Source organism: Eretmochelys imbricata, chromosome 1, assembly GCF_965152235.1.
Source record: "Eretmochelys imbricata isolate rEreImb1 chromosome 1, rEreImb1.hap1, whole genome shotgun sequence".
NCBI classification, from domain to species: domain Eukaryota; kingdom Metazoa; phylum Chordata; order Testudines; family Cheloniidae; genus Eretmochelys; species Eretmochelys imbricata.
The window spans coordinates 244,548,072-244,575,361 of NC_135572.1; the positions used below are offsets into that span (position 1 = coordinate 244,548,072).

The following is a 27,290-nucleotide window of genomic DNA, read 5'->3' on the forward strand; positions in this document are numbered from 1 at the left end:
TCCTCTCCAAGCCTGAGTGTTGCTTTATCATGTGGATGTTCGCTATCTTTGGAAATCTACTGACATTTCCTATTGACTGCTGATCTTCAATCCAGGATTATGCATTATTATTAAAAAGAAAACAAGCTCTGATTGTTATTTCACCTGGATAATTTCCCTTTCCTCTTACATTTCTACGGTGTGGTCACAGCTTCATAAATTATTGTGCTGGGTGAGTTTTCCTGTCCAGCAAAAATTTTCAAGATTTAAAAAAATGTCCATCCCAAATCAGATGAAAAGTCAAAAATCTCAAAAATGTTGTGACCCTAAAATCAGAAAAATATTTCAGGTAGGTAATTTCAGTGTTTCATTTTGATAGTTTTGAAACATTCTGTTTTGATTTTGACCTTTTAAAATTCTTTTTTTTTGTTTACTATTACTTAACTTAAAATTCTAAATGAAAAGTCATTTTGAACCAAAAAACAGAACCTTTTGTTTAGAAAATGTTGAAACTGGATGTTTTCACAATTTCAAAACTTTTTTTCCCTGAAAAATAATTCTGAAATTAGGCAATTGTTGAAACCAATCTAAAAAGATTTGGTTTCCCTGAATCACCATTTTTGATGGAAAACATATCCTGTCAAAAAATTCCCAGCCAGCTCTAATAAATTATTTTTCCAATCTCTTTGTTGCCTGTGGGTGATTAGTCCTGTTAAATGCTATAATTGTTCCACCTCAGAAATGGGCACAGCAGTGTCTGGAGTTGTCATTTTATATGGGCTGTAGAAAGCTTTGGGATCTGTTGGCAGAAAGCTGCTAAAAACAATATAAGCTATTATATGGAAAACGATCACGTACATTAGATAGGTTGTTGAATCCATTCAATAACTGCTTCACATAGAGATTTAAGTCTTTCATTCTTTTGTGTTCAAGATCTGTAAAAGGTAAATGCCACCAGTGGGGAAACCTGAAACAGAGAACATGTAGACATTTTATTTCTCCTGAAAAAATATGATATTATTTACTCTATGGTACATAAGAATAGCAGGACATCTTTAAGATTTTGTCTTAATTATTATTTTTATTTAAGAAGAGGGACTGTGGTCTAGAGGATAGGGCACTAGAGGTTGACTCCTGAGACAGAGGTTCTATTCCTTGTTCTGTTAATAACTTCTTGCGTTACCTTAGGCAAGATGCTTCAGCTCTGTGTCTCTCTTCCCATCCCACCCTTTGTCTGTCTATTGCATTGTAAAGGCCAGATTTTTAAAGGTATTTAGGGCACCTAATAAGCACCTATGTGCATCTTTAGATGCTTATATTCCTTTAAAAGTCAGGCGCTAAGTGCTTCAGGGAAAAGACGGTCTTTGTGCTTGTACAGTACCTAGCACTGATGTCAGCTTTTGGCTCTAGGCCAACTGTAATAAAATCCTACTATTTCTAATAATAATGAATGACAAAAAAGTATTAACGAAATCTTGCAGCCTCTCATCAGTACAGCTTTGCTTCCTCCCTTGCCTCCAACCCCCATTTCTTCTGTCTATTTAGATTGTAAGCTCTTCAGAAAAGGTTGTATCTTGTATTGGGTGTTTGTACAGGGCCTATCACAATGGGTCCCTGATCCCTACTGTGGCCTGAAGGTGCTACCACAAAACAAGTAGTATATGGAAACACAATAATAATAGATAATAATGCTCTTTGATTGGATTTTAACAACATTAATTTTACTTTGGTTTAATAATTAAAAAATATTTCTCTAGTATTTTTCTACATCATGGGTCCTGTGCCAACTTCAAATTTTACAGCTGTTGAAGATACCTAATGTTTTAAATATTTTTTCACTTAAGTGTGTTATAAAAGCTATAAAAGCAGTAAATTCCAAAGCATGGCTCGATCAGCCAGAAGGTTAGCTTTCTAACAGTGCACCTTATTGGATTACATTAACCTTGAACTGGAAGGACTATTTCTCTCTCAAAATGAGGGAATGTATTGTGCGTCTCAAAAGAGCTACCTGAGCTAAATTGCATGTGAAGGTTTTGAGATATGGATTACTAATATTAAAATGAGATTGTTAAACGAATATTATGCTTTGCATCCTCTCATCTACATGATTTACAACAGTGGACGTTTCAATTTGATTGTATTAAGTTTCTCATCACCACTCCAGGCATTTAACAGTGACTCATTTACATTCTCCTTTTTCTGGTATAACCCTGTTTATCCTCTCAGGAGACACCTGAAAGCTTCAGATGAGTAGAGAGCCAGCCAGCCGTTCAACACAGTGAAATGACACCTGGACAGACTTTTTGAGAGCCTGCTGGTCAGATCTTTACTTTGAACAGGCTGTGCCCAATTCCAGAGCTCAGTGAAAAGCTGCCACTAGCTTTTAAAAGGCCAGCTAGATTACAACACATTGAGTTGTAGTTTGCAGCTGTACAGAGGAACACTGGCTAGCTCTGCAGACCAGCTGGTTGTGAAAGTCTATGCAGGCAAATGACATTCTCATCTAGTGAAAAACTGAATGACTTAAGTAAATTAAACCTGATTTAAGGCCCAATCATGCCCCCAATGAAGTCAATGACAGTTCTGCCTTTCACTTAAGAAAAAAAAAAGGAACAGGCCCTAACCCCTCTTCTCCTCCCACATGCACACGCATCCTCCAGAAAGAAAGGCTCAGTCGTTTGTTGTTAAATCATCCCACTCCCAGAAATAAATCTGCCTTGAAAATAATGAGTGAAAAAAGTATACCTCACAGGTGGCTGTGGACAACTAGAATATAGCAAAGTTAGGCTGCCACAACAGACTATGATCAGTTTCCCCTAGATCCTATGACAGACGTGAAAGATTTGAGTGCCTTATAGGCTGAATTTGTGTTGCTAGCAAATATAACCACCACATATTCTTCACATTTTTGCTTACGTAGCGAGAACCATTTAACGGCAGAATAATGAGGACTAATGTGCTGTCTTACTCCGGGAGGGCGTGTGATGGAAATTGCTTCTGTAGATGGCTGTGAAGTTTTGAAAATTGTTCAAATGATTTTTCCACAAAGGTGACCACCTGGCAGGTTTGCACCACCTGGACTAAATATAGCTGCATTGGGGAAAAAACAGAAATGATTAGAGAGAGGCTGATGCCAAAAAGGCACATGCAGGACTACAGGGAAATTTCAACAAAGAAAAACTTTTCTGTAATGTAGCTACACGTGCCTGAAAATGCAATTTGTAATTTATAGGCGTAGTTGTATAAAAAGGAATTTATCTGGATGGGATGCAGTTCAAACACTGAAATATCACCACTGAGTGCGAAAACTAATAATGCTCCATTGAAGCAGCGTACAGCAAGTTCTATCAGGCTTCCTAATTTTGTGCTGTGCTTTCCTTATGGGTGCTATAATTAGCTCTTGATTTATTTTTCACTATAGGGCAGGAACTGTCCTCCTTAATGGCTCCCCGCTAATAGCTCTCTGCCTGGTTTTATTTCCCTCCAGAATCTCATTGCTTATGGCACTGCTGCTCATTCTATGATCCTTTCTTTGTTACATTTTATATAACCGAGGCAGGAGAGCGTGTAAGCTAAAGGAAGAGTAGTTAAAGATCAAGCGAAAGGAGGGCAAGTGGAGAGCGAAATACATACAGAGTCAGGCTTTTTGCTGAACCCTAAAATGGTTGCTCGGGCAATTGACCTCTCTGCATCCAGCAGGTTGGATTCCTGAGGAACATTCTGTGAAGCTGTAGACTTGGCAAAGCCTGTGGCTAACATTTGTGCAAGCGTATGGATCAGGTTATTGAGTTTGACAGGGAAGCACTCTAAACTTTCCTTTATTTTCCTGAGAAAACAAAACAAAAAGAAGATCAAATGTAAACGCTTATCTTCATGCGTATATTTCCCTTTGCTTCCATTTCCTGGTGCCTGCTGCCATGAATGCAACTAAAAATCAAACACACACAACACGCATGTGCACACACTCTCTCTCGTCACCATTTGTTTGCAGCAGTTCAATTTACGCAGCAATTGAGCCCAGTTTGGATAAGTTATTCCACCAATCTCCAAAGGACTCGGGTGTTGTATCAACCAGGCAAGGTACTAACAAGCTTCTAGAGGACTTTATTTTCAAAGTGGAAACCTCTTCACCAAGCTGCTGCTGCTGCTGCACCCTCTGTAGTTTTCTCCCAGCCTCTCAACTCCTCCCCCCTCCTTCCTGTTTCCTGTCCTTTCAGACTCCCAACAGCCAGTGCTCCCAATTCTAATAATTACAAGCAACATCTAAACACCACATTGGGCTGGGTGTGTTATCAGGAAAGTAAAAAATACACTCACTAGGCTAACAACCTAGGTAACCCACCTGACTTATCTCAGTGGCTCTTATTCCTGATTACCTGGACCCACCCCACCCCTGCTTTGGAGAAAAGAGGCACACACAATGCCTCCATGCATGTCGAGAAGCAGCAATTGCCACAGGGAGAATCAGCACTAAAGTTGAGACTCTCAAAGCTGATTCAGTGATTCACTTATTGGAGTCTGTGTTGCTAAATCCCTGAGTGGACTTTAAAAATCTCAACCCATGATCCTATTTGCCCTTTGTGTAGCTACATAAGAAAGAAAGACCTCCCTACACCATCTTTCCCCATTTAATTCCCATGCAAGATAAGCCAGAACACGGTTCTCACTTCCCAGAGCTTTGGGATCCTTCAGGATGAAAGGCACTATATGCAAATAAGCATGACCACTTCTTCAGATCAAATGTGAATTCTGTTTGGAGAATGGCACTTGCAAAATTATATCACAAGTAGTCCTTGAAGGGGGAGAGGAACTGCCCCTAAAATCCAGTTGCCCTGTTTAATCCAGTTGCCATTTGAATCTATTTTCACTGTGCTGTTAAGTTTCCTCTCTCTTCCTCTACTTACATAGGCTTTGGGGTCAGATTTCTGGGAAATCCAGTATAGTTGTTGATATTGTGGAGGGCCAGCCATTTAGACTTAACTACACAGCCCCCCAAAAAAACCATAAGAGTCCCAGAGGTTTCCCAATGTTGGGTCTTAATTGGGACTCAAATACATGTTTAAATCTATTGTTAGTCAGAAGTGCACTTAAGCACATGCTTAACTTTTAACCACCTGTTTAAGTCCCATTCACTTAGGACTTCAGCACACGCTTAAAGTTAAGTATGTGCTTGGGCTATACTGGGAAAAGCAAGACTTTTCTGAATTGAGACCCAATTTTTCTGAACTGAGACCTAAGTTTGCATGACCTCTGACATTCAGGCTGAAGACTCTGGTATCTTTCACAAATGCAGTCATACCCCAAAGAAAAGGCTCAGATGCAGAATTAACTCAAATGTTGTGCAATTTATCATGTAGAGATTAGCCACATTAAACTGAGTAAGGGTGGAAGTTGAAGATACATATTTTTTCTTAATGTAATATGAGGAAAATAATCTTCCAATAAGGCAATGTAATTATCAACTTAATAAGCTTTCTTCAAAGAGGCAAACGCAGCCCATTTTATAAACGCAACAATTTAGGAGTCTCATGCAAAACAAGAAAATAAATCTTAATTTAGGATATTATTGGAAAATCAATACAGTGCTGATTAATTGGGCCACATCCAAGGTTGTAAAACTTTTCTTTCTTTAGTTCCTAAGGAAAAGAGTATTATATTTAAAGTGTAGTTTAATCACTTGATAAATCACGGGCATGTGATTTGGGTTGTGGAATCTGTAGTTCTACTATAATATAGAAAAGCAGCCAGAAAAATCAGAGTATTACTGGAAGAGAATAATGTTAATTTTACAGCTAAACACTATTCAGTTTAATCTAACTTGTATGACACATGCCTTTGCTTACAGTGTACAACCAACTTGATATTCAGACAATATCACTATTGCAGAGCAGCTGATATCAGAGGACCATAATTCAGGCAATTCATCTCTTTAATGGCTTGTTGTTCTTTCTATGGGCCCATTAAACCTTTCAATGATTTTAACCTGTAGACTGCTAATCACAAACCTTTACTTTATACTTGAAAAAATATTTACTTTATTAAATACTTAAAAAGGATGCTACCAACTACATTTTTGAAAAAATTATACATATATAGAAAAAATGCAGCAACTCATTTAACACATTAAAAACGATGTGCTGGAAGGTCTTTTTTGCTCTTCTGTTGATGTTTGTGTCTTCTCTGCAACAGGCAAACAAGCTTGGGCTCTGATCAGGCAATTGGTTCTGTGCTGGGGACCCCTTCACCCACACGTAGTCAATAGATGCTCCACGGGGTTGCCAGGCACTGCCCGTACAGATCCATATACTGGACTATATAGGGAAAGAGTGACACTGACTATATATAAAGTGCTAACAAATGTGCAAATAAAAATGAAAAAAACAGAGGGCTGATTTTATTTCTAGTAATCTTGTAACTGTAGCTGGCACACAATTTTCAGGCAAAATTTTAATTTTCCTCTTGACAGTATCCCTTTAGGAGTCAGGTTAGTTTCTGGCCTGCTTTTCAGAAAAGTGAGTTGTGTTTTCAGTGTAATTCACATATACCAATTTTATGCCTCCTAATGGCTGAGTTAAATTTGGATTTCATGTGTGGTTCTCAGCATTCCTAAGGAACTGTTAAACTCCTACACAAGTCAGGGTGTGCAGAGACTTAGACGGCTGTTCTCTGAAGTGGGGATGGGCAAATAAAGTTTGGCCTACATCTCCCCAAGTAGCCAGTGATTTGGGGTGCTCAACTTTTGGGTGACCAATTGGGGAAAGGTGGGTGCCCAGTGCTTTCTGCAAACCAGGCCCTCTTCATGGGATCTCACAACAGAGGCACTCAAAATCTCCAGCCACAAATGCAAATCTTGGCCTTATATATAAAGTAAGAATCCTTTGCCCCAGACTTCAGCCTAATTTTAGTGTTAAACCTGAACCCATTATTGAAGTTTTGAAATGTTCCAGGAAACTTACTCAGCTTTTTATTTCCAGCTGGGACAGGACCTGCCACCGTACAGTAGGATCAGCAAGACTGTCTCATGGCATCATCAGGTATGATGAAGTGAAATTGCTCATAAGAAAGCCTCTGGAGAGTCTGCCATGCAGGCTGAGGTGTTCAAAGGCTCTTTTGCAAATTGCGGCAGTAGCTGCTAGGCACCCCCAAACACACAATCATGACTCCCTTGAGGAGGACATCTGTGAGTTACTGCACGCGTGAAGTTCCTCCTGGACTCTATGGAGGAATGATGGTTGGGCCTCTGTAGAGGACCTGAAAGAGGTCACACGCCCTGTGACAGAACAACTCATTTTGAAGATTTACCTTCAAGGGCAATCAAGCGTTATGGAGAGAAACACACACACACAACCTGGATCCCCAACATCCCGCAAATGTATCAAGTAAGTCTGAATTGCTAAGCCATATCAAAGACCTGATCCTGACTTTTCTCTCAACACCTGACAGCAATGCTGCAGTCATCCCTACAAGTCTAGGGCTTCAGTAAGCCTAATAGGCCCTGTGAGTGGAAGAGAAAAGGGAAGGATGTACATGAGCATGAAAACTCATTTGCAAGTTCTCCCAACCCAGCTCAGCAACTCCGCCCATCCTGTCAATTTTACTGCTTCACACACCTCTTCCTTACCCTGACCCTGCCTGTTAAGAATCAGCTTGCCAGGTGCAGAGCCAGCTTAGCCTCTTACTAATATGTAACCATGGGACTGAAACTGACTCAATTTCAGTAGAGCCCACGAGAAAGAAAAAATGAGTTGGTCTGTTTTCCACAGAGAGTATATAGGATCTTAGTCAGAAATCCATTTAGGGCAATAATCATCCTGCTGTCTGGGGCCTGTTGTAGAGCAGTGAATACCAATATATTGAAGGTTTCAGAGTAACAGCCGTGTTAGTCTGTCTTTGTAAAAAGAAAAGGAGTTCTTGTGGCACCTTAGAGACTAACCAATTTATCTAAGCATGAGCTTTTGTGAGCTACAGCTCACTTCATCGGATGCATAGCGTGGAAACTGCAGAAGACATTATATACACACAGAGACCATGAAACAATACCCCCTCCCACCCCACTGTCCTGCTGGTAATAGCTTATCAACTTGATAAAAGTGATTATCAAGTTGGGCCATTTCCAGCACAAATCCAGGTTTTCTCACCCTCTCCCCCCCCCCCCAAACTCACTCTCCTGCTGGTAATAGCCCATCCAAAGTGACCACTCTCTTCACAATGTGTATGATAATCAAGGTGGGTCATTTCCAGCACAAATCCAGGTTCTCTCACTCCCTCACCCCCCTCCAAAAACCACACACACAAACTCACTCTCCTGCTGGTAATAGCTTATCCAAAGTGACCACTCTCCCTACAATGTGCATGATAATCAAGGTGGGCCATTTCCAGCACAAATCCAGGTTTTCTCACCCCCCCACCCCCATACACACACAAACTCACTCTCCTGCTGGTAATAGCTTATCTAAAGTGATCATTAAGTTGGGCCATTTCCAGCACAAATCCAGGTTATATATATTATATTGAAGATTCCCCATCTCCTGGCCTTCCCTAGAATGCAGTGCGGGATACATCTATTCAGCCTGTCGTTTTACAGTGGAGGCTGCTTGGCAGGGGAGAATAAGAAGTTTGCCTTTGTTCCTTTGTGGTGCACACACTGTGATTATTGCTTGCTGCTGTGAATCATCTGCGAGCACACTTTGAGATGGTAGTTTTGTCTCTGCCCTTTCAGATGTCATCAACCTCCACTGGTGTTTTAGCTAGCTGGGGCATGGATTGCCGAGGGATATGCTGCCAGCTGGGGAATGGCATTCGTCTGACTGGCAGAGGATTTGTGTTATGAGGGTGGTCTAGTTTTGCAGTCCTTGGTATTGTGGTTCGGAATCTACACGCATGACCTGTGCAGCGATGGGTACATAATAAATTATTCCATTAATAAATAAAGTAAACAGATAACACCTCTTTAGCTTCTCCCCTGCTGTCAAGCTTTCAAAGATGTGAATTGCTAATTTTCTGGTAATCTTCAGATCCACTGTGCGGCTCTCATTCATGGGCAGGAGCAGTGGGGTTGCTTGTGTACTGCAATGAATTCAAACGCTTCAGTCATAGCATGGAACCAATTTTAATCTATTTAAAATAATTGTAAATCATTTTAAGAACACTTTTTAAAATGTCACACAACATCATGGGGACATTTGAGGGAGATAGCACTTTGCCGTTAATCAAACTTGGAGATCTCTTTCCAGGAGTAGGAAGGGTTTCCTGTTCTGTGGATAAAATATTTTCTGGGGGTAGAGAAGGGATAGGAAAGGGGAGGAGATCAAACTGAGTTTCAAGGCTCAAACTGAGTTTAGGGCAGGGATACACTATAGGCAGCTATTTCATGTGCTCCCTTAAATTAGCTTGTCATGGGTAACCTGGGCCCAGACTCCCCTTAAAAGGACCAGCCACCAGGTGACATACCTTCCTCATCCCCCCAGTGCCACTCTGTACCAAAAGGTAGGCTTCACAATGGCTAATGTTTGGTCATGTTCTCCAGTCAGGTGGGAACTTCCTGTTCAGCTGCAACCAGGAAATCCACTAAATCTCTGGCAATGTTCTTGTCTTCCTAAGTAAAATATGATGTGACCAGGACTTGGGTGCCACTATGGTCCTCAGTCACCTGCCTCTGCAGTTCCAGGATTTCAGCCTGGTTCCTATCAGCAGTAGCAGCCTTTTCCTCCAGTTCACTGCAGTCCACTACTCTAGAGAACTGCTGTGTAGCTACTGCCATTATTGTAGCTTCTGTCATTCATGTGATCTTAGGGTATGTCTACACTGCAATGGAAGCCTAGGGTTAGAAGAACTCAAGTTAGCAGACCTTGGGTTTGTTAATCTAGGACTCAAGTGTCTACACTTATTTGTAATCCCAGGTTAGGAATTATTGAACCCTGGGTCCCAGCCTGGAGCTCCAGCATCTAGACTGCATTATGTGGGGCTGAGTCCAACCACCCATATCCCGGACTTCCTAGCGCCCTCCCAAAATTTGGCTGCTCTAGCCCTTAGTTTGTGGTGCAATGTGGGAAAACTTGACTGTCCACCAAACTTGACTGTCCAAAGGACAAAGAAAATTGGCCCATGGGATTGTGGGATATTTTTGGTGGACTCCCTGAGCACAAGTCCAGTGGGGCTGTGTCTACATGGCAAAGCAATAGGGCTTGAACCCTGGGTCCTGGCTTGATTCAGGCTCAGACTGTTCAGTCTTATGGGATCCTGGGTCCAAGCCCTGGGTTAGAGAAATTTGTGTTTAGACGGAAGGGGAACTAGGTCTGAGCCCAAGTTCAAACCCTGGTCTTACATGCAGTGTAGATATACCCTTAGTGTTTGTGCCACAGGTTACCCAGACCTTTGTAAAATAACCAACTGTTCCTCTTAGAAGGTCTTTCTGGAGGCCTGGCAGGTCTTTGTATCTTTACAAGCCCCCCAGTAATTCATTTCTGTACTTACCATCTTATCACCTCTCTCTACACAGGTTCAACACCCTGGTCCTGCACTCCTGGGCCAGTTTCCACCCCCCTACCCAAACCAGCTTCTTTTGCCAGGGTGCATAGAGCTAGTCCCTGAATGATCAGTTCCTGGAGCTTAGTCTCCAGCTCTTTTTCCATCTGGGTAACTTGCTGCTCCAAGGCAGACTTGACATTCTCTAGCCCCAACTTCTCCATTGCTCTGCTCAAGAAGAGGGGGTTGGTGAAAAGTCTCTCTCTCTTTCACTTCTATTTCAGTTCTTCTCATTTGTCCCTGTGATAGACAAGAGGAATTGGAGTAACTACTTGGTCTCAAGAGAAAAAGTCTATCTTTTAGTTTGGAGACTTCTTTCTCAAGATTTAACTTGGCTCCTACACACATCTGTTCCTTTAAGTACTTCTTTTCATCCTCTAACTCTTCCAGCTGGGTAATGAGACTTGGTTTCTGGTGGTCTCTTCCTGCAGTGACTCTTGTGTCATCTGCATGTGGGCTCCCAGGTCTGCCAATTTATCTTCTGGCTTAAATGACTTGTTCTCTAATTGATTTTGCTGTCCTGAGACACTTTTCAAGCTGACTTGTGGTTCTGTCACTTCCTTCCATGAGTACAAAGTATTTCTTTTACCAGGTAGAGGCATCTTAATCTCATTGGTCAGCCTTTCACATTCACTCTCCCATGCTTGCTTTGCCCTTTCAAGGTCTGCTTCTATTTGCTTGGTTCATTCCAGCTGTGTAGCTAGACTCTCCAAAGCCTGGGATATTTCCACCTAATTTCTGTGATTTGGGCCTCATGAATTTTTGCCCAGTCATCCAAATCCTGATAGAAAGCTTCCATCGAGGCCTGCAGCTTTTAGATTTGTTTTACAGTCACATCATAGCTCTTGTTGCCAGCATTTCCCTGGACCTTCAGATCCCTGGAGTCTTTTTTCTGGCTTGCTCAACCCCATAATCCTGTTGTCCTCGAGGTTAGCTGGTTGAACCCTTCTTTTGAGTGGAACCCATTCTGGTTCCTCAGTATGACCTGGTTCCTTTACCAAATAATTCAAGATCCCCAAACTCTCATCTCTAGGGCTGAGAGTAGCGTGAAGGTATCTACCCTAACCAATGGGAAGCTTGAAACCCATAGCCATCTGCCTACCTTTAATTTTACATGCTCAGACTGATTTCCTGGACTACTCCATATTCACCTAGTCTTATAGGCTCTTTCTTGTAGGCTCTATCTTTCTCATAATTAAACTGCATCTACCTTAGGGCAACATCTTTCTATGTGATCATTCTTCCCACAACCAAGACAGACTGTCCATGGGTCATCACACTTTCTTGCCCCAAAAGTAGATTCCCACGGTCTTTTGTTCAGACTTCATAATAGCCAGCAGTTTCTGGCAGGGTGTCTTTGGCATCCTGGCTCTCCCCCGTTCCTCTGGTGCTCAGTGCAACCAGGCCAGCTTTACAATCATTGCCTTCCCTTTCGGTGTCGATGACAACTGACTCTTTACCATTGTGGAACCTCCTTCACAGCCCTCTGAGGCTGCTCAGACATTCCTCCTCCCCCGCAAATGGAGCTGAACTCCAACAGCTGTGGCTGCTCCTCCATATGCTGGCGTGGGAGGATAAAAATTTCACAGCCAAGGAAGGTGTCTGCACTGTGGCGCTTGGTCATCCCTCCTGGATGGGAGAGGATCTCAGAATCCCACTTCTGGTACCACTTGTCACAGTCTGTGCCTGCCCTGTAGCACCTCTTTGCTGAGCTAGTGCTGCAGGCACTACCTATCTCACTTTCCCTTCTCTCAGGGCCCCTTAAAAATTCTACCCAATCTGAAGGGGTGTAAGAAAACTCCCCTGATGGGGTTCTTTTTTATTAAATGGAAATGAAGTCTCTTCCCTTCGGCGCATGGGTTGCACTGCCTCCTCCTTAATCTCTGGGAGCTCCTCTCCCTTATGAGAGCTTCTCTCTGTGAGCAACTCTCTGCAATTGAGCCCAGTGACCTTTTATCAGGCTCAGGTGTTTGTTATTCAGTTAAGTGCCTAGGTAAGCTCAGTCCCTTTAAATTAGATCTTTTAGGATAGCTTTAACCCAGGTTTCTCTTAAAGGGGCCAGCAATCCCATGACAGGGACTTTTTAAAAATAATGAACGGGTTTATTCAAGTAGTTAAGAAAATAAAGACAAAGTAACATATGGAGTCAAGGGGTTCCAGTTAGATAGACTAGGAGACAGAGTATGTTTACACTGCATTTATGGAATGTAATTGCAGCTCATGTACACATACTCAAACTAGCTTTAATTTACCTAGCTTGGGCACTGGAGCATTGAAGCTGCAGCAGCACTGATTTCGGTGCCCCACCCAAGTAATTACCCAATTTTCTGGGTGGGTTTATACAGCCCACACTGAAGCCCATGCTGATGCATGGTATCTGAGATTAGGTATACAACCCATGATTGCACTATGGACATGCCCTCAGAGAGCGAGGATCTCTACCTCTGGCTTGCTATGTGATCCTGGACAAATCACTTGACCCATGTGAAAAAAGGTTATAATAATACTTATCTACCATTCTCTCCATCTAAGTTTCACTGAGGGCTCATCACCAGCTGCACAGGATGTCGTGAAAAAAATAAAGTTAGTGAAGTACTTTGAGAGCATTGTTTAAAGCATTATTATTATATACAATGACTAGAAATAATAATATAGAGCGCTACCAAACTATAGAAGTGGAAGTTTCTATAGTTGGATTCTCATCCCCATTCTGCACTTTCATACAAGGGCAGTAAAGGGCTGTGGAAGAAACATGTTGGTGAAGGAGCAGTGTAGGACCAGTGTAATCAGCACTGCGTTGCCTGCTGTCATAACCCAGAGCATAGGAGGCATGCTGAGGGCACAAGGGACCATGCTGAGTGCACTCAGCACTACAGGGATTCTGGGCTGCACAGCACCCCACAGGAAGAGTGAGGCTGTCATAAGTTTAAGGATGACTAGCAACAGGTCTTGGCATCCTGTCCACATTAAAATTTACAAACATGTTAGTTAAAACTTGTTCATTAACACGTGCTAAACCATGATTAGAAATTTAAAATAGGGACAAACTGACAACGAGTTAACTGGTTCCATGAAGCTTATTTAAATTGATGAAATGAGAGGATTTTCTTGGAGTAACACACACAGACAGTGCAAACAAACCTCATTTACATTAAAAGAGAAAAAAAAACATTCACTCTAGCAAAATTGTACCTTTCTCCAGGGTTTTAAGATCTTGTTTGACAATAATTCTAACAATCAGACCTTTGTTTCAAGTCACTGCAAGCATACAGTTATACTCCGAGGAAATCATTAAGGAATCTATTCCCTGTTTGATGCATGGATGTTACTTATCATTACTATTAACAGGACTTGTTTTTACTCTGTGCTTGCAGTACACAAGGCTGCAGTTTGACAATACTTTAAATTGTGAGGAGATGGGAGCGAGTAGGGATTAGAGGAGATGGGATCAACATTGATCTTAAATGTCATGCTGAAATTAAAAACAAATGAAACTGTAATCAAAGGGCAATGGGGAAATAAGGAAAATCTAGGGGTTAAAATGAGGACTTGGGGACTCTGCTGTGTTCTAAAAAGTTATTGACACATCATAAAGACAAGCCTGAGCAACAGAGTTCAAACTGACATCAAGGTGCAGATCTAGATAATTCCAGAGAGAGTTTAAGAGGAGCAATGCATTGATTCAATTGTTTGGGTTCAGGCCCTTCTCTCATGTATTAAAATGTTAATATTGCCTTTGGTTGTATTCAAAGGTGCTGGGCAATACTCTGGGGTCCTCTTTCCCAAGAGGAAGTACAGTGCAAGCTGTGACAATGTGAGCTTTCCCCATGCTGGGCCTCAACACTTATGGCCCATTCAGTTTACAAGCCCATTCGGTGCTTGGCCTATCTATTGAGACAAAGGCACCAATTGTGGTGGGGATTTCTGTGTGGTGAACGCTTGTCCACAAAAACCAGAACTGAGATCAAACTTGTTTCATACAGACTGCTAAACTGCCATTAACCTTCAGTCCTGATCAAGCCGAGCTGAATCTGAGATTAAAAGCTTCATATTATGCTAATACCAATCAAGCTGCAAAGCGATTATTAATAATACCTAGCTCTTATACAGTGCTTTTCATCTGTAGATTTCAAAGTGCTTAAGAAGAAGAAAATATCATTATCCCCATTTTACAGATGGAGAAACCGAGGCACAGAGAGGTGAAGTGACTTGCCTAAGGTCACCCAGCAGAGCCAGGAATCGAACCGAGATCTCCTGAGTCTTGGCCCAGTGCTCTAGCAACAAGGCCACATTGCTCCCTACAGCTTTTTGAAAACATTTTACAAAAACCAATACAAAAAAGCACATTCTTCACAGAACTCAAAGAAGAAGCATTTTGAACTAGAAGATTCAAGCATTCACTGGAAGTGCTTGCAGTCCAAGCCCTTCAGCATTGTCACAGTGCATTAGAGCGAAGCCAACAAGAAATATACCAGGGTAGTTACAATATGCAAGCTGAGCAAAAAACATAAGCAACATAAGTTAGGTATGAACAACTCTTTTCATAATCTAAGGAGTTATTAGTGATGTGCATAAAGAGAGGGTTTATTTGTGGGTTTGTGTTTGGAGACAAGTTAATCTTTTGTGTAATTTATTGATTTCAGTTGACTAACTCCCTAGATCAATTGAGCCTATGATTTGTAATTTGGCAGCGTCTCTTTAAGCCTAAAAGAGGGCATACTTTCTGAATTCTTGTCTGTTTTTTACCTGGTAAAGTGGCTCGTGGCTTGGAGGTCTGAGTCCTGTGGACGAAGGTTATCATACACATACTTCAGATCCTGGATGCTGTTCAGCTCAGGCAACCCTGCATGCAGCATCTTTGAATAAATAGTATTGATCCAATAAATGCACTGAAAATAATTTAAATGAGACAGGGCTAACTAGAAAAAAAATGGAGTTACAGAGAAACTTTTATATTTACATTTATATTTACAAACCTCTCCTAATTTGGGCAATGTGTGACTCTGGGTATAACATGCAGAGAGTGGATTAGGAGAATGAAATGCATTCTTAACCTCTTCACATTGATACACCAGAAGACGGTGTATTCAAATGGATTCAGGACCTCAAGAATTGAATTCCTTGCAACTGATCCCTCTATGAGGAGTCCACCACCTCAGTATACACAGGAACATTATTTTTCCCTCTCAGCCTCCTTAAGGCAGCAAAGGGCATCCACCTACAGATCTCCAGGGCAGGCTGCAAACACCACCTTCAGCAGTGATAACCTCCTCCCCACCAACCAAACAACACTAAACCAGAATGGATGTCTCCCCTTACTCTATGAACTCCTTACACCTAAAGGGATACCTATAAAAACATTACACCCCAATGTCACACTATTTCAAATGCATGTAATTAGGTACATACACCTACCTGTAAGAAACTGGTTTTGTTAATGTACCCAGTTTTAGTTGCAACATACCAGTTACCTTTAGCCTCTCTGTGCCTCAGTTTCCCAGTCCAAAAGAAGGGTATAATAGTAGTTGCTTGCCTCTACAGAAGTATTAGTAGGCTAGAATATGTTGTAAAATGGCTTGAATACGTCCTATGTATTATTATTGGATGAACGACACTTCCTAAGTGCAAAGTCTTACTTCCTTCCAATCTTATTTGTATAGTAATGAGAGTTAACAACATTGTCAGTGCAGTGCAATGAGAAGTGGACAACTAGACATGTTCAGTGTGTCCAGCACACCTGTCTCTTCTTTAAAATGTTAAAAAAAGAAGAGAAAAGTTTCTAATAAATGTTTTAAACCCACTGACTTTGCATATTCCCCACACCAAGTTGAGATGATGGACTGTGTGTAATAGAGAGAAAATCTTTCCCACCCATTTCTCAGAAAGAATACAAATATAACATTGCTGCTTGAGCGTGTACATTCTGCAGTGAAATATATTTCCAGTGCAGACAGAAGTGCCCACTAATCTCAGAAGACTAAACCAAATAAAAGGGAGACATAGCTTTTGTTGTAAAATGAAAGGGGGAGAGAAGAGAGATATTTGTTTTCCTTATTTCTTTCCGTCTTTTAAAATCAATGTGGTTATATTTTGGGTTCTTTTCTCCTCAGCACTATGGTTGAGATGTTGCTTAATGTCTCAGGCTCTGTCTGGACTGCTTCTGGAACTGTGACAGCTTGAACACTGGTTACGCAGAGGAGACTGAAAAATCACTGAGGTGAATGCAAATGGTTTAATTTCCAAGAGAATCCTCCCCTCTGTTGGGAGGGCTCTGTCAAATACAAAATGGGCACAGGAGCACAGGACTGGAAGGGACCTTCTGGGTCATCGAGTTCTGTCCCCTGCTATCACACGCAACCCTATCAGATAATCCTGGTAATAATTTAACAAAATCAATTTTAAAACTAGTTTGCCTCTTCTACTGCTATTGGGACGCTGTTCCAGAACCTCTCTCCTCTTATGGTTATAAGACCTTCTTCTAACTTCTAGCCTAAATTTATTCCTGACCAGTTTCTGTCCATTTGTTCTTATGCAAACATTGTCCTTTAGCTTAAATAGCTCTTCTTCCTTTTTGGTGTTTACCCCCTGACATATTTCTAGAGAGCAATCATGTCCCCTCACAGTCTTTGTTTTGCTGGGTTAAACAAGCCAAGCTCTTCCAGTTTCCAGGTATAACGTAGGCCCCTCCATTCCCCTGATCATCCTAGGAGCCCTTCTCTGCACCTGTTCCAGTTAGAGTTCACCTTTCTTGACAATGGGCAAGGCACAATAATAACATTTCGCAGTTACAAACACATAATATTATTTATCCATACATCTTCAAGCAGTTTACAAAGGTACAAATATCCCCATTTTATAGCTGGGACAACTATGGTGCAGAGAGGTAAAGTGTCTTGCCCAATGTCATGCTATGTGTTGAGGTGGGAAAAGAATCCATGTCTCTTCTAGTTTCCAGTTTGGTGCCCTAACTACCTTAACCAGAGGCAAGTGGCATGGCTTGGACTCCCTACCCTGGGGATATGGTAAAGACGAGCCCAAGTGCTGGGGAAGCAGAAGGTTGTGTGGGTAGGACTGGCTTCTCTGCATTGCTCTGTTGGCTACCGTTCCCACTGGCAGCATGGTTCCTTGAGGATCATCCAGCCCCTCCATCATTCCTGCTTTGTGTAGTTTCTTTCCTCTTGTATCATATGGGACAAGGACGGTTCCCAACACAGTGATGCTGGAGATTGATCAGACAAGACTTTGGGTATTTTCCAACTGGTTGTCCCAAGTGCACATATGTTTGGGCACCAGCTGGCTTGGGCTACAATACTTGACCATCACAGGTATTTTAGTTATCTGATGTAACTATATATAAGCCTGAGCCACAAACATTTGGATCTGGATTTCTAATCCCCCAAAGTATGGTAATGTTTGGATCTGCTCATAGTGAAAAGGAAGTGAAGGGCCAGCTGTAAGGGTGGACCCAAGTTTGGATGGCAAACATCTCCAAGGGTATTGGCATTCAGATCCAGAGTTGTGGGATAGGCCCATCTCTACATGAAACAATTAATTATACTAGTACTGATACAGCACTTTTCACACAGACCTCAAAGCCCTTCACCAAGATGGGCAAGTTTCATTATCTCTGTTTTACAAATGGTATTTCCGAGGTGTGGCAAAATGGAGTGATTTGCCCAAGGACACAGAGTGACTTAGTGCCAGTGAATCTATATCTTGTATCTCTCAGTAATGACTCTGTCTATTTCTTACTCACATTTTAGCAGAGAGCTGACTTGTTAGGCTTCCTTGGAGAATCAACTATATAGACCTGTCTATATAGAAATTTCTATCTGGAAAATCCTGGATTTCACATGATTTTTTAACTAGTTGAATGCTGCTCATGGCCCCCAGAAACCCTCGGCTATAGTTCACATTGATTCTTTAATGAGAGGAAAGCTGATAAACTACAGGCTTTGTAGCTGAACTCTTCCAGCGAGGCTCTTGGGCCTCCCACAGATGTTTCTGCTTTTCAGAGTGATGGGAACTTCATGGCTTATTTCTTCCCTCACTCCCTGGAGCATATACTGGTACTGCTGATATCTGGAAACCTGCTGCTCATCACCAAGAGAATAAAGCATTAACTCCACACTGGGCCAGAAAATATTGTGGTTCATAATCACAATTTGCTGGACGCCACTAGCAGTTACTCACCATTCAAAGCAGATAGAGTTTACAACTCCAATCAAACACTGCACATTTTGAAACTGGCCTTATACAACTTCAGATTTGACTTTAAAAACAAACAAAAAAACAACTTTATATAGACATCTCAGAAAGCAGAACTCAGACAACGAGATGCAGACAAGATACAGATGTTCAGATATGCACAGAACATTCCATCATGGAAACTTGAGACTGCTTTTTCTGCATAAAATAAATATGAGATGGTTAGTTTATCTTTCCTTTCCTGCTACCATCTGGTATTTTGCACTAGTGAGCCAAAAGTAGATCTTACCCCATAGTCTATTTAATTGTCTATAAATTACCCTTTTTACTATATGTGATGGAGCAGTCTGCCCTTAAGACTAGTGGGGCGTAATGGTCAGCCCATGTGGCATGGCCCTTTAAGAGTTTGAAAGGCCCAATTGTATATACAAGGACCTGAGAGATATTAGGAGAAAGGAAGCAGTCCCAGGAATAAGAAGTATTCTGGAGGAAATACTGTTACTGTTTCTTTAAGGGCCAGGACCCTTGCAGAGAGGGCAAGACAAGGGTCCCCTCCCTCCTCCTTCTCCCCAGCCAGCTGGGAATGAGCTGGGAGAAGGGGACCAGAATAAAGGCTGCCTCCTCTCTCCTAGCAGGGCAAGCACCAGGAATACTAACAGGGAAATACTAGCTTGCTGAGCTGTCTGAAGCCTAAAGGCTAAGGGAAAGGCACCAGCTGAGGGAGAAGCTGGCAAAGGCCTTATGGCTGGCTAACCCATAGCTCAGCTCAGGAGAGGACAGCTCTTACTTCAGGACCAGAGAAAGTGACTAAGAGAACTCAGCTCCAGGGAGGAGAGGTGGGGGGACTCCTGATTAAGGAGAACAACCAGGGACTAACTAATGCAGCCCATTTGCAAAGGAGACTCCTGATTAAGGAAGGGCTGAAAGGAGTAACCCAGAGAAGGAACCAAAATGGGTTCCAGAATCAGAGGTTATTTACAGATGCAGGAAAGATGTATCTCCTGAAGGAAGGAGCCAGAAACAGCTTGTTGGACTGAGTGGGAGAGACAAGTGTCCCTGGGTGCAGCTGAGTAAGCTCTTATTTATGGCTCTGGTTAATGAGACCAACTTGTGACACCACGCCTGACAGAAAGTTGGTGTACTGGAGTGACCTTCACGCCACCACACTATGGCACTTAGATTCTTTTAGTTTTGACTGGCTGCTTGTGTCATCGGGGGAGCCAAATTCCCCCTTCAAACCTCAGTGAGACGAGCGGGGGCTTCCTCAATGTGATGAGGCACTCATCTCTTGAGTGCTCCCCAGTGGCTGGGGGCAGTACTGCAGTCTTTCCTGCCTCAGGCATCCCCTGTAGGTTGTCGACCTTGCTTTGTAGGTCTTCAGTGGCTCAGCCCTCCGGCCAAGTCACTCAGTGTAAAATGGATGAATGGCTTCCAGGGTAGCAAAGCGTTTGACACACTGTCTGCCCTCAGCCCCATCTCTGGGACCCTCTAAGTCCTATCCTTCACTTGGGCTTCCCAGCAGAGCCTTGTCCCCTTCTCAGGGCTTTGGCCACTTTGCTAGTAGACTGGTGGGGAGCCCACCCACTATTCTGGGTCCCAACCCAGGGACCCTTTAAACACGCATCACTGCCTCCAGTTTGCTGCTGCTATTTCCCTGGGCCTTTTCCCATGTAGCCCCTTTCTCTTCATCCTTACCTCAGGGTTATAGTTGTCAAGTCTTCTCCTTCCTAGGGCCAGTAGATCAGCCCATTGAGCTCCTCTGGTCAGAGCAGAGAACCCATCCTCACCCTTCTTGTCCCAGCCAGGGACTGACCCGCTTAGGCCTTGCAGCTCTTTTTATCGGAGTCTACTGGGCTCTAATTGGCTGCTTCCACAAGGCCTCTCTAGGCAGGCCTGGAAGCTCCATCTAGGGTGACCAGATAGCCAGTGTGAAAAATCAGGACAGGGTGGGAATTAGTTATCTATATAAGAAAAAGTCCCTAATATTGGGATGGTCCTGATAATATCAGGGCATCTGGTCATCCTAGACTCACCTTCACTGCTCCTTCCCAGGCTGTGTGTGTGTGGTAGGATTGCTGGGCCTCTAGCCGGAGTCCTCAAACGATACACCCCATCACACTCAACTTCCTATGTTTGTTTTATTTCCTTTCACTTAGAAGAAATAAGAACACTCATCCACAGGCTCTGAGTTCCCCTGTCAGTTATTTACAGTCACCAAACCAGAGTGCAATACCATCAAACTCATCCTTCCACCAAGCTGCACCTTATAATCAAGCGCTAACACACCGCTGTACGTTGGCCTGTAGCTTAATCCAATACTTCTTTTCAAAGGCCATGTGAAACAAATGGAACCAGCAATGTGCCCTGAATGCCAACTGATCCAAACTATGAGAGACCTGGGGCGGGAGGCATTCCAGAGCTCTGTGGCCCTTGTGCAGAACACTCTCCCAGCATCACCTTCTCTGTTATATGAAAGGGGCTCTAGCATCAACACCTCTGCTAACTGCAACCATCACACTGTATTAAAGGGAAAGAGGCGGTCTCACAGGGGGACCTGGTACTAGGCAATTTAGAGCTTTATGGGTTAAAACCACAACTTTAAAAATCTATCCAGAAGCTCTCAGGTAACCAGCATGGATCATTGAGCACAGATGTCCATGTTCACAGTCAAGCTATCAGCTAAATGGGCTCCCACAGGGATCAGTTCTGGCTCCAGTTGTGTTCAATATCTTCATCAATGGTTTAAATAATGGAATAGAGAATACACCTATAAAGTTTGCAAATGATACCAAGCTGGGAGGGGTTGCAAGTGCTTTGGAGGATAGGATTACAATTCAAAACGATCTGGACAAACTGGAAAAATGGTCTGAAGAAAAGAGGAAGAAATTCAATAAGGACAAATGCAAAGTACACCACTTAGGAAGGAACAATCTGTTGCACGCATACAAAATGGGAAATAACTGCCAAGGAAGGAGTACTGTGGAAAGAGATCTGGGGGTCATAGTGGATCACAAGCTAAATATGAGTCAACAGTGTAACACTGTTGCAAAAAAAAAAAAAAAAAGCAAACATCATTCTGGGATGTATTAGCAGGAGTGTTGTAAGCAAGACACTAGACGTAATTCTTCCACTCTACTCCATGCTGATTAGGCCTCAATTGGAGTACTTTGTCCAGTTCTGGGTGCCACATTTCAGAAAAGATGTGGACAAAGTCCAAGGAAGAGCAACAAAAATGATTAAAGGTCTAGAAAATATGACGAAGGAGGAAATATTAAAAAAATTGGGTTTCTTTAATCTATAGAAGAGAAGACTGAGAGGGCACATTATAACAGTTTTTAACCACATAAAAGGTTGTTACAAGGAGGAAGGAGAAATTTTTTTCTCTCTCAACTCTGAGGATAGGACAAGAAGCAATGGGCTTAAATTCCAGCAAGGGCGGTTTAGGTTGGACATTAGGAAAACTCCCTAACTATCAGGGTGGTTAAGCACTGGAATAATTTGCCCAGAGAGGTTGTGGAATCTCTGTCCTTGGAGATTTTTAAGAGCAGGTTAGACAAACACCTGTCAGGGATGGTCTAGATAATACTTAGTCCTGCCAGGAGTGCACTGGACTGGACTAGATGACTTCTCAAGAGCCCTTCCAGTCATACGATTGTCTATGATCTCTGTACTCCATACTGGGCATCCCATTGCATGCCCCAGTTCTAGCTTCAAAATTGCTTTAAGATGGGAGACACATGGCATATTTTGCAATGTATAATTTTCATTTTGGCCATAGGAGTGCAGTTTTGCCGCACATCAGAGGGTGCTCAGAGAGGTAAGATTTGGGGATCCTGTGCTGGGCACAAACGATCCTTAGTGCCATGCAGTACAGCATTGTGAAGTCTCCTGGCATGCCACCACACAACAAGAATATGCGGAGAAGACAGCAGATCCACTCACCGCCATACCTATCATTTCTCCTCTCCTGCGTATGAGGGGTACACGTGATGCAGAGCCCTACGGATTTAGTAGCAGTTGTGTAGCCGATCTATGACCATTCCACAGGCTTAGTCGGGGATTCCATTGCTCCTCCCCTAGAGAAGCCCTGCAATTCACAGTCCAGCTTCTTGCTGTTTGCACTGGGCCTTTGATTTGGGCTTTACTGAGTAATGTCTCATCCGCAGAGCTGAAAGTGCTTTACAAACATTAATCAATAAAAGTCTCAGATTACCCCTCTCAGCCTCAGTACCATTATACAAGCCTCTGATAACACACCCCTGTCTCTACTGGAAATACCTTACCCGGTGCATTCTAGGACTGCATGAGCCTTTTTCACGGCTGCATCACAATTGGCTGCAATCAACCAATACACTCAGGTCTTTCAACTCCTTTGTCATTTCCTACTGATACTTCCCCAGCTTATAGCAAAAATTCTTGTTGTTTGTCCCTAAGATCTTGCACTTTGCATTATTAAATTTTACCCCATTTCTATTACTCCAGTTTACAAGATCATTCTTGTCTGATATTCTGGTCCCAAGACCAATCCCTGAGGAACTCCACTAGTAACCTCCCTCCAGCCTGACAGCTCACCTTTCAGCATGACCTGTTTTAGTCTCCACTTTAACCAGTTCCTTATCCACCTTTTAACTCTCATATTAATCCCCATCTTCTCCAATGTAAGTAATGATTTATCAAATGCCTTACTGAAATCCAGGTAGATTAGATCTACTGCATTTCCTTTGTCTAAAAAATCAGTTATATTCCCGAAGAAGGAGATCAGGTTGGTTTGGCACAATCTACCTTTTGTAAAACCATGTATTTTACCCCAATTCCCATTCACCTCTATGTCTTTAACTACTTTCTCTTTCAAAATTTGTTCCAAGAACTCGCATACCCCGGAGGTAAAAATAACAGGCCTGTAGTTTCTTGGATCACTTTCCCCCCCCTTCTTATAAACAGGAACTATATTAGCAATTCTCCAGTCACAGGGCACAACCCCTGATTTTACAGATTCATTAAAAACCTTTGCTATTGGCCTTGCAATTTCACATGCCAGTTCCTTTAATATTCTTGGATGGAGATTATCTGTCCCCCCACTCCCTGATTTAGTCCCATTAAGCTGTTTCAGTTTGACTTCCACCTTGGATGTGGTAATTTCTACCTCCATATCCTCATTGCCATTAGCCACCTTGCCACTACCCCTAAACTCTTCATTAGCCTCATTAAAGACTGAGGCAAACTATTTATTTAGGTTTTGGCCATGCCTAGATTATCTCTAATCTCCACCCCATCCTCAGTGCTTAGTGGTTCCACTTCTTCTTTCCTTGTTTTCTTCTTATTTATATGGCTATAAAACCTTTTATTATTGGTTTTAATTCCCTTTGTAAGGTCCAACTCTGCTTGGCTTTTGGCAGTTCTCACTTTATCCCCTTCACTTTCTGACTTCTAACAGGTAGCTTTCCTTGCTGATCCCTCCCATCTTCCATTCCTTGTAGGCTTTCTGCTTTCTCTTAATCACCTATTTCAGATGCCTGCTCATCCAGCTTTGTCTGCAACCCTTCCCTACAAATTTTTTCTCCTTGGTTGGGATGCAGGCTTCAGGTACTTTAAATCAAAGTTGCGGAAACTAATTCCAAGCCTCCTCCACATTCGGATCCTTGAATTCTTCAGGCCAGTCCACTTCCCTAACTAATTCCCTTAATGTTTTTAAGTAGGTTCTTTTGAAATCAAGGATCCAAGTTGCAGATCTATTTTTTGTTTATCCTTCCATTTACTCTAAACTGAATTAGCTCATTACCACTCGAACCAAGGCTGCCCTCTACAACTGGTTCTTCTTTGAAGTCCTTATGTAGCCTTCTTTCCTTATTGTATTTATCTCAGTAACAAAGCATGACAGGATTCTACAATAATGGCTCCCGAAACACTGTAATGGCTGCAGTGTCCTAGATCAATCACCATAGCGTATTGTAACATAATACATTCTGTACGTTTAGTTTAATTAGTTCTCTTCTTTAATTCCGAACAGAGTTAGGAAATGGCTATTTGAAAACCTGGAATTAGGACCGGGTGAAATATTCACCAAAGAAAACCTTTTAATTTGAGTTGCTCTGCAATTGGTTGAAATCTTACAAAAATGTTTCAATTTTGAAAAAAAATAGGGTGAAACTAATATCAGCAACAATATAATTAGCTTTCACACAAAAGAGAGGGCAGAATGATGTTTTGTAGGCACAAAGGTGGCACTCTAAATAAAGTTACTAACATTTGCATGGGAAAAAGAATTCCTGGAAATGTGGCAATGCTCTAAATCACAGTACTAGAGACTTGGCAGAATTTGATTATTTTACAACTTTGAGTGATAACATCGATTCCTAAATTTAAGCATTTTTTCAAGTTTTATCGATTTACATTTTCACAATTGCATGAAATTATTTAATGACAGTAGACACTGAGATTCAAAGTTAAACCTTTAGAACGGTTAACAAATTGTACACATCACATGTCAAAATATACAAAGTAAAGACCCTTAAGTCAAATGCTAGTAACTTCTCAAGCAGCATTTTTCTTACTTTTCCTTAATGTAAATTTAGTTTATTAGTGGTAAAAATATATATATTAATTGGTTCGGGGGTGTACAATGAAATTGACATTTACCGATAAAAATCGAATTCTTCTAAGCCTAGCTACAGGGGAAAAAGAAAACAAGAGGGATTGGGGTTTTTTTGGTTACATCCCTGATGTTCTTACCATCTCCAGCAGGTTCAAGAGCAATTGGCTGTGTTTCCTGACTATATTATAAGCTCGACAGCAAAGCTCCACAAACTCTTGGAAGCGCTGTGGGTTTTTTCCACCTTCTGTGATGAAATACTCCATCTCTGAAGTGAAGATAAAAGGTGCTCGGTCCCTTGGAAAAACAAGATACAATGAAAAATGGCAAATCCTCCTAGATGGCTGGTCTTTTTAACTCCCTGATAATATTTGTTTTCCCAATCTTTCCCTTCTCATTATTTCTTCCCTCCCTTCCTCCAGGGTGGATAACTCCAGGCCAGAACACCCAGTGATGCTGACTAATTGTGGCAGACACAGGTCTCTAGGTGAGATCTTCTTAGTGCAAATGGTTGGGAGCAATTTGGGGAAGCCAACAACTGAACACGATTTTTTAAAATGCATTTTTAACTCTCACTGCTTCAGTTTCCGACTCCCTGCCTCAGAAAAATGGTCTTGATCATGAATCATATTCTCCCCTGATACTGAAATATTTATATGCTGTACTTGAACAGAGTGGGATATAAATATAACTCCCTACCAGGCAAGAAGTGTATTTAAAACAAACAAAATCCCCCCAAAACTAGGGTGCTTTTCTGCTTTTGAGCACACAACTGTGAAGGGTTGGTTCTTATCTTAGCTGCACCAGAATAAATCCAGATAAACACTGACTTTTATCCAGTTACTCTGGATTTAGACGGATATAAATTACTAGCAGAATCTGGGCCCATGGCTTGCTTTTTTAATAACTTGTGGATTTTGTAACTATGCTATGGTATTGCAAAAGAAAATGAATTAGCCAGGCTTTTGCTAAAAATTCTCCCTTTTGAGAGCTTCAGCTTTAACACAGCCTGATATACTGTTTTACCCCAGCACAGAGAGAACTACTGCAGGATTTTATTCCTCATAACTGTGTATACAGATATATGTAAACAGATCAGAGAGCTATAACCCAGGAAATATACACAGTGGATTAGATTTAACCCTGAGCTAGAGGTGAGCCTGAGCCAACCTCCAAAATCTAAATACTCCCAAATCTTTGGGAGATTTGAACTCCAGACACATTTTTTACAGTTTGGGGCCCTTCTCTAGTTAAAAATTCACTCAAGAGGGGTCTGACCCCATTCCAGTTGCTGATTCTTCCCCACAAGAAACCTGAACATCTTCCCTACAAACGATTTCCATCTCAGCATCCCCCAGCTCATTACCAGTCTCCTTAATCTCCTGCAGACACATGCTCTTTGTATGGTTGCAGTGATTAAGCTGAGTTGCATTGGATCCTCATTGTGGGGCTTGGGAATTCACCCCAGGCAAAACTGGCAGCTTTCCTTGGATTCTTATTGCTCTGAATACCTCCCCTTTCTCACAGTCTCTGGATTAAAGCCTCCCACCCACCCTCTTTCTGCCTTTAAAAACTATCCACACATAGGTGGGGGGAGAGGGGGATCAATCTAAGATACGCAACTTCAGCTACGAGAATAGCGTAGCTGAAGTCGACGTATCTTAGATCGACTTAGAATCACTTACTTCGCATCCTCGCGGTGCAGGATCGACCGCTGCCGCTCCCCTGTCAACTCCACTTCCGCCTCTCGCCCTGGTGGAGTTCCGGAGTCAACAGCAGAGCGATCGGGGATCGATTTATTGCGTCTACACTAGATGCGATAAATTGATCCCTGATAGATCGATCACTACCCACCGATCCGGCGGGTAGTGTAGACGTGGCCTTAGAGACAGAAGTTATTTCCATCCCCTGCTTAACACAGCTACTTCTCTTTGACATTAACCTCTAAATATTCCTATATCATTACTGATGGAGATTTGAACCGAGGACA

At 42.2% G+C, this 27,290-nt stretch overlaps 1 protein-coding gene across 1 annotated transcript in view; it reads right to left on the reverse strand.

Annotated features, from left to right (window-relative positions):
• The window catches only part of PIK3C2G (phosphatidylinositol-4-phosphate 3-kinase catalytic subunit type 2 gamma), a 289,894-nt gene that overhangs the window by 66,475 nt on the left and 196,129 nt on the right, over nucleotides 1-27,290 (reverse strand). The window contains exons 25-29 of the mRNA XM_077831041.1: nucleotides 25,441-25,597; nucleotides 15,250-15,359; nucleotides 3,613-3,805; nucleotides 2,948-3,069; nucleotides 838-946 (exon numbers count right to left, since the gene is read on the reverse strand). Of these exons, the coding sequence (XP_077687167.1) occupies nucleotides 838-946; nucleotides 2,948-3,069; nucleotides 3,613-3,805; nucleotides 15,250-15,359; nucleotides 25,441-25,597 (691 nt within the window). The remainder of the gene's footprint in view (nucleotides 1-837; nucleotides 947-2,947; nucleotides 3,070-3,612; nucleotides 3,806-15,249; nucleotides 15,360-25,440; nucleotides 25,598-27,290) is intronic.